This window comes from Primulina eburnea, chromosome 8 (genome assembly GCF_022965805.1).
Source record: "Primulina eburnea isolate SZY01 chromosome 8, ASM2296580v1, whole genome shotgun sequence".
NCBI lineage: Eukaryota > Viridiplantae > Streptophyta > Magnoliopsida > Lamiales > Gesneriaceae > Primulina > Primulina eburnea.
This window is the reverse complement of record NC_133108.1, coordinates 42,941,822-42,949,802: the sequence shown is the minus strand read 5'-3', so window position 1 is coordinate 42,949,802 and position 7,981 is coordinate 42,941,822. Positions and strand designations below refer to the sequence as shown.

Here is a 7,981-nt window from a genome sequence, read left to right as displayed (position 1 = left end):
TAGATATGTTTGAACACGAAAATCCTGCAGAAATTCCCAAACCGATCCCCCCTCCTGGACAGTGTAATGTCATATTAGCCACAGTATACACAAACTCAACATCATTAATTGCTCACGTGCATTGAATTTTCAAGAAATCCTTTCATGAAAGAAATGAAATTTGTACAGTTGATGGACATCGTCGCATACAAGCTTTCAAATGCTAAATTGATCGCCAAACACGAACTCCATAACCACATAAAAACTCGGTTATTTGTTATAAAACTAGTCAGAAACAACACTGAAAGGAAATATATGTTCGTGTCCGTTATCAGTCATATGAAAAATTGGCATATATACAATTAACACGAGTCAGAAAACTCACATCTGCAACCAAATATAGTAGCACGAGCCACAAATCCGCCAGCCATTTTATTAAGAATGTAACATGCTAGAAGAAGAAAGGAAGCTGATCAACAGTTTCCTGCCCTGATCGATTGTGACTCGTGAAAGAAGAAAAAGGCGGAGAAATGTTGGCAGATGCCGCACCATCTTAAAATTGGACTGTTGCGTATATGGGCTTGTTTGTCCTCTAAGAAGATATGTGGGCCTATTACAATGGGGCCTGGATTGTTTCATATACGGGCTTCATTTTTATATAAAAAAATTCGGTCCTCCCATTGCTGGAAAAAAAATTGTAAAATAGACAATTTGCATGCACATGATAGATTATAGATTGTGCAAGGTTAATAGCTGTCGAGTTAATAACTTACATTAGGAGTAAAGTGAGCAGCCAAAAAAACATTTGACAAATTAATCAATCATTGAAATGATATAATAATAAATATTATCATATTTAATCATTAAAGTGTGTATATATATATATGTTTGAGGCAAAAATTTGTGTGAGACTGTCTCACGGTCGTATTTTGTGAAACGGATCTCTTATTTGAATCACTCATGAAAAAATATTGTTTTTTATACTAAGGCCGCGTTTGGTTCGGATGATTAGCCGGGATAGATTATTTTATCCTACCTAGTCAGCTGTTTGGTACGCGTGATTATTTAACCAAGTCAATCCCTCCTATGAATGATTAGGTTATATTAGGTAGGTTAAAATAATACCTCATCATCCCCTAGGATTATTTATCCAACTCTTAATACCTCCTATTTTTCCAATTTTACCCTTCTCTTATATTCAAACTCACCACCACTTCCCGCCACCGGCCGACCGCCGGCCGAGCCCCGGCCGACTGCCGCCGCCGCCGACTATTTCCGGCGCCGATCGACATTTCCGGCCGGCCGTTTCTGGCCGCCGCCTCCCGCCTGCCGTTCGTCGCCGCCATCGCGAAGGGGAAGGTCAATTTTGTCTTTTCATTAAAAAATTCAAAATTATCCTACACTTAAAAATCTTACCAAACATAATATTATTTTACACCATATATTACAATCCTACCACCATCTATTTATTTATCATTTACATATTAATCGTTAGTTTATCCTATCCTTCTAACCAAACGCAGTCTAAGAATATTACTTTTTATTGTGAATATATTTAGGATTGACTCGTCTCATAGATAAAAATTCGTGAGACCGTCTCACAAGAAACCTACTCTATGTTTGAATATGTTTTTCTTCCAACCATATTTGAGAAGGTATTTTTTCACTTCCCTCCTTAAAATTCCCTGATAGGGTGAAATTTGGTCGATTTAGGTACAAAAATGGACCATTCCACAATTTAAGAATGCCTTTGGCTTTAAAAAGTTATTATAATAATAATGTTAATTATTAATAATCTATTTGAAATCATTACATAATTTAACAACATAATTACATTCCCACTACATAATTCAAACATTTTCCATTCTGATATTTTTTTGAATTTTGCAAAATTAAACTATTTTCTTACTATGTTTTAGGAAAGTATCGAAAATAATTTTTTTTTTTTTTAACATGAAAATATGTTAAGTATACACAACTCCTCAAAAAGACGTAAAAAACGAAAAATCAACATGTATGAGACGTGAATTTGAAACTTTTCTAAATTAAATTCAATCAATTGAGTTCGAATGAATTTGACGGTCCACGATTTCAAAATTTTCAGTCCAAACATGATTCTAAGAGTTTGAAAACTCGATTCACCTCAACTTCGATTGCTCATATAATCGTGTTCGAGACTGATTGCAACAATCTTCGTGCTTGGGGCAAAAAACCATCAAAATTATAATAATACTAACTGAAAATTTAGGGTCCGATTCCAGCAAGTGACATTAGCCTAAACGCAGGTTTCGAATTTGTCCTGAGCCTGAAATCACTAAGTAGGCCATTAGAAGGGGGACATGAAGGTGTCCCGGCATAACCCTCCGATGTTCAAGTCAGAGACTGAGGATATAAAAGGGAGCAATTAAGAGTGCTGCTGAAAAATAATATAGTGAATAAATCAGTTACACATCTGAACCTGGTATTTATAGAAGAATATTTGGATATGTGATGGACCTGTCTTCCATTTAGATTAGAGATAGGCCAGTGATAGTAGGTCATCCATAGGGTATGACATAAGTTTAGGAGTTGGGACTTTTTTAAGAATAAAAAACAAGATGTGCCAAAATAATAAAAATCAAAAAATATGATGAAAAATAAGGCATTATCCATGATTAATAATATTTATTCTATAATTTTTCAATGGAAACATTAAAGTGAACCAACCCCCAACCAACACCACAAACACCCAAAAAAAAAAAGGAAATTAATCTTTTTTTTTAAGAAAATAAAAGGTTATTCAAGAAGGAAGAGAAGAAGGTATGCCATCAACATAAGTGGTGTCATCTCAATTCAATGAGCGTGCTCAAAGTAAAGCTACCCGTTTGATTTTTAGAGCCTAAATTTATTTATTTTAAATAATAATTACAACTTAATATTAATTAATGTTATTTAGATAATCAACATCAAGTTAGTAAAATTAACTCAATATTAAAGTAGAATAGTCGACCAAAAAATTGAGCTTATTTTTATATTGAAAATAATATAATTTCCTTATGAACTTAAAGTATTAATCTATTTTATTCGATCGTATTTATCAATGTGATATCACTCACTTATTAGATGTATAATTAGATAGATACGCTTACTTCATCATATCTCATTGATAGGACGGTAAAAGGACAAAATATCAAAATTATATATATACTCATGTGAATGTGAGTTGACAAAATACATGTCTTATATCATGTGGGATCGTATTAATAAATCTTATGGATGAGACATGTTTCAAAATGGTAAATTTCGTTTTTAATTGGTTTGAATGACATTATTTTGGTCTTATCTTGTATGAAATGTGTCAAAACATCCATGGATTTATAAATTTCAAGATGTTTTTTTTAATCCACGATGTTTAATTTATTGCCAACAGCTAAGGGAAAAAGACAACATGCAGAACCCTGCAAAAATGGTCTCGTTGGAATTAGTTTTTAATGATGAATCAGTGTCGAGAACCAAAAACATCTAAATTTTATGAGTCGGGTGACCTTTCTTATGTACTAAAAGCAGTTTCAAAATATGATCTCAGAAGATCATGGAGAAAAAAAATTAGAGTAAGATCAAGAATAAAAAAAAAGACTGTAAATATTTAAATAACGTACTTATACAAAAAAAAAAAAAAAATTGTGAATTATATTTTTTTTTATATATTATTTTCAAAACAGGAAGACCAGAAAATCTATTTGGAGTAACCTATACATGGCTGACACAAGTCTTGATTGATTAGCGACCATTTTTCAACTCGACTTTTGCGCCAATATGGTGCCAACACAGCACATCGAGACCATCCTCAGTTCACCAAATTCATTCATCAAACAGGAACAAAGAAAAAGAAACAGTGCCGCTTCTCGTGATCTACCTCAAGAAATCCTCAACGCTCTTGTTGATTTTCCCTCTGCTTTACAGATTACACTGCTTTCTACTCTCTGTTTTCTTTTTTTTTTCTAATTTGCTTCACTTTCTCGTGTTCTTTTATTTGAAGTGAAAATCACGATCTTTTTCGATTCTCGGTCTCTTGTTTGTTTTGTTTGTTTGTCCTCTGTTCTTCAGTTTTATTTCAGTTTCAAATCATGTAGAGAAAAGGGATACGTGGAGAAAGGTTGAATCTTGGTTCTTGATCCTTCAATCCCTTTAGAAGGTACCTTCTCCTGTTCTTTTTTGTATGTTATTATTGGTCTATTTTGGTGCATGTTCGTTTGTTTTTGGTGTATACGGTAGATTTTGTTTGGATTTTCTTGTTTAGTTTCTTGCTTATTTTGTTTTTTCCCTTTTGTTTTTGATAGTTGTGGGACAAGTGGTCCACGTTTCTTGATTTATCAGTGTTAGTGGTCTGGTAGTGAAGGAGACTACATGAAATAAATTCGACCGATTAGTTTCTTTCTTCCTTTTTCTGTTTTATGACGAAGTATGAAAAATAATTTAGATGGGCTCGCTGTCATGTTTAGATTTTCAATACTCTTTTTTAATCAACGGAGGTATCTTTTCTTATATGTCTCAGATTTATTTATTATTATGATTTTGTTTTTGGGTTTTGATAGATTTCTGTTGATTTTCTTGAACTGCGCTTGTTCTCGGCTTAGTTCACTTAAGGATTCTTGAATTTTTGTTGTAGCAAAAATTCATTTTTGAGCTAGGGGATGGGTGTTTACTGTTCTAGACCTCTCCCATATTTGCCAGAGGCGCTGCCTTTCATCAAAGTTCTTAGATTTGTTCAATACGTATCGGGAACAAAGTTGAATCCTTTTATCTGAAAGTATGAAGTCTAGATTCTAAGTATCCATGGAGAACTGCGGTTGCTATTCTTATATTCATGTCTTAACAATAAAATTTTCTTGATGGTGGAGTGTTCTATTACTTCTGCTTTTCTAATCTTAGTCTAGTTGTGAAGGTAAAGTCACTTCCATGTAAAAAAATTTTTACTTCACTTAATCGATTGTTCTGTGAAATGAATTCAGCTGACAAAAAATTGCTACACCGTGGACTTTATCCTCTGCAATGCGTGATTAAGGAATCTCGTGGGCATGTTTGTTTGGCTTCCATGGCTGGATCTCTTCGTCTTGTGTCCATGTCAGAGAACCGGTTAAGATAATAAGCTTTTACTGCTGCATCAGATTTTTACTGGCGTAGATGTCTCTTACCCATGGTGTGTCGCCTATTAGCCATGAAATAGTAGAGCTGACAGAAATATACGATTCCGATTCTAGAACCAGCGAAAATGTTGAAAAACATAATGCAGGGAAGGGTTTAAAGAAGTATTCTATCGCGGATGACATCAACAAACTTTTTGAATCTATAAATATTGGGAGTTCTCTTCAAGATTTAGGTCCAGACGAGCGAAGATCTAGAGATACTTTGCACAAAAGTGCTATGAAAAGACCAATGAGAGTAAGCCCTTCTCGAGTTGTGGGTATTGGAATTACAGAACCGGTGAGTTTGAAACAGGCTCTGAGAGGATTATGCATCTCTCAAGCATCTGAGATGGCAGCAGTGAAGAAACGAATATTTAGACCATCAGCTTCGCCGGGCCAACCACTTGATGATGCAAAAGGGAATTCAGTGGCGATATCTTTAGTACCTGAAATTAGACATGAATCTGCAATTAAAATTTCAAAAGCTGAATTGGAGCAGAACGGGAAATTGGATTTGCCATATTCATCGACCAGGACCAGATTTAAGAATAAACTCTCAGATGAGAGTATGGTTATGGAGAGGGGAAAGCACAAGGTGCATCAAGACAAGCTACAACATTTTTCTTTATCATCAAACTTCAATGAGGAAAGCAAGCTCATCAAACCTTTGGACCAAGGTTTTGGTTTTAGCAAACAAGGTTCAAGAAGCCAGATCTTTGTCAAAAAGAAGACTGTGAATGAGACAACTTTGGTCAGCAAGATTCGCAAGGCCGATTCTATGCTGGAAAACGGGTGTGAAGAATTGGACAGAGTAAGAGCAGAATCAAGTAGTAATGCAAACCCGGTATTTGGTGCAATATCTGTGGACTCTAACAAAAACAAGAATGACTCTAATCCTCGTATCTTTCGGAAACGAAAGATTGTAGTGAGAAAAGCTGATGAAAAATCAAAGTCAAAGGATAAAGGAGAGACTTCTCAAAGCTCCAAAAGTAGCCTCGGGGAATATAGCAGCACAACTAGTCATAGTGAAGACAGCTATATAAGTGCATCTAGTCGCAGTGGCTATCGACCTCACATGTCACGGGACATGAGATGGGAAGCCATAAACTTGTTTCAAAATCAGCACGGAAGCTTGGGATTGAGTCACTTCAAGTTGCTGAAGAAGCTTGGAGGGGGCGACATTGGCATTGTATACCTTTCTGAGCTAATCGGTACAAGCTGCCTCTTTGCAGTGAAAATAATGAATTTTGATGCTTTGGCTAGCAGAAAAAAAATTTTGAGGGCTCAAACAGAAAAGGAGATACTGGAGATTCTGGATCACCCGTTCCTTCCTACTCTTTATGCTCATTTTACTACCAATAAATTTTCGTGTTTGATTATGGAACATTGCCCCGGTGGTGATCTTCATGTTCTCCGTCAAAAACAGCCGACCAAGAGCTATCCCGAGGAATCCGCAAGGTAAAGTTTTGAACTCCTTCGGGTGAATCAGCTTCTTGCCTAAGTGAATGCGCGATATTTATCTGATAGAAAGAGTTTTTGTGCATATTTGTATTGAGATGTAATCTGTCACTTAATCCAAACTTCAGGAGGCACACTTTAGAAATCCAAATGGAGAAATGGTTAGAGAAGGTTATGTCAAACAGTTCTTTTAACACGGCTGTTTTATCACCTTTTCGAAATTCGACTTCGTAAATACACAACACATCTTACCCTTACATAAGCTGAATGGTTCGAAATTTTATGGAGTTTAAACATAATATTTCTCCTGTTAATTAATGTTGAATTAGGTGTTAAATACTTAAATCATGATCGTAGTTATAATTTGAATCATATAAAGAAGTGTATCGTATACAGGTTCTATGTTGCTGAAGTCCTTCTCGCACTGGAGTACCTTCACATGCTTGGAGTAGTGTACAGAGACTTGAAACCCGAAAACATTTTGATTCGAGAAGACGGCCATATCATGCTCTCTGATTTTGACTTGTCTCTCAGATGCAATGTTAATCCAATGCTACTCGAGTCATCTTCCCCAATAATTGAACCGCCAAAGAAAACACCGACTCCACTCTCAGCTTCCAGCTGCATCGACCCTTTTTGCCTCCACCCGAACTTGCAACTTTCTTGTTTTACTCCGAATTTTTTCTCAACAGTGGCCACAACCCGAAAACTAAAATCCGAACTAAAGTCCCAGATCATTCCTCTGCCACAACTTGTAGTTGAGCCCACTGATGCGCGATCCAATTCCTTTGTAGGAACTCATGAGTACCTGGCTCCCGAAATTATCAAGGGGGAAGGTCATGGAAGTGCCGTGGATTGGTGGATGTTCGGAATCTTGCTCTACGAGCTATTATACGGTAAGACACCCTTCAAAGGATCAAGCAATGCGGATACTATATCAAATGTGGTGTCCCGATGCCTGAAGTTTCCCGACTATCCAACTATCAGTACTCATGCTCAAGATTTGATCACACGGTTGTTGAAGAAGGAACCGGAAAGTCGGCTCGGCTCGGTAAAGGGTGCACTTGAGATTAAGCACCATCCATTCTTTGAGGACCAAAACTGGGCTTTGGTAAGATGTGCAACACCTCCAGAGGTGCCTAAGTTGTTTGATTTGGGAGGCTCGGTTCTTGACAGCAAGAAGATCAAGTATGAGACAGAATTTGAGATGTTTTAACTGTGGGAGACAAATAAATAGCTTAGATATTCTTTTTTAATGATATATAACATGTGTAAATGTATTAGGATCATGTAAACACTGAGAAATTGTTGAGAGACGTGAAAATCGAGGAAATTTGTAAAATAAACACTCGAAGAGTTCATTTTTTTTAAATAAATAA

General features: G+C 36.0%; 1 protein-coding gene across 4 annotated transcripts; it reads left to right on the top strand.

The window, feature by feature from the left end:
* Positions 1 to 3,725: 3,725 nt before the first annotated feature.
* On the top strand, positions 3,726 to 7,981 carry LOC140840002 (serine/threonine-protein kinase D6PK-like). Of its 4 annotated transcripts, XM_073207068.1 has the most exons (4): positions 3,726 to 4,153; positions 4,971 to 5,586; positions 5,872 to 6,602; positions 6,999 to 7,981. In XM_073207068.1, the coding sequence occupies exons 2-4, from the start codon at positions 5,143 to 5,145 to the stop codon at positions 7,816 to 7,818; spliced, it is 1,995 nt and encodes a 664-aa protein (XP_073063169.1). In that variant the 5' UTR covers positions 3,726 to 4,153; positions 4,971 to 5,142; the 3' UTR covers positions 7,819 to 7,981. The 4 variants fall into 4 exon arrangements, with proteins under 4 accessions (XP_073063169.1, XP_073063166.1, XP_073063168.1 ...); XM_073207065.1 differs by having other exon boundaries at positions 4,971 to 6,602; XM_073207067.1 differs by lacking the exon at positions 3,726 to 4,153 and adding an exon at positions 4,172 to 4,490 and having other exon boundaries at positions 4,971 to 6,602.

What these genes read in the sequence shown, in the direction of transcription:
- LOC140840002 (XM_073207065.1), top strand. Translation starts at nt 5,143, where the DNA reads ATGTCTCTTACCCATGGTGTGTCGCCTATTAGCCATGAAATAGTAGAG. An exon ending in TATCCCGAGGAATCCGCAAG is followed by an intron (nt 6,603 to 6,998) that starts GTAAAGTTTTGA and finishes TATCGTATACAG; the next exon opens with GTTCTATGTTGCTGAAGTCC.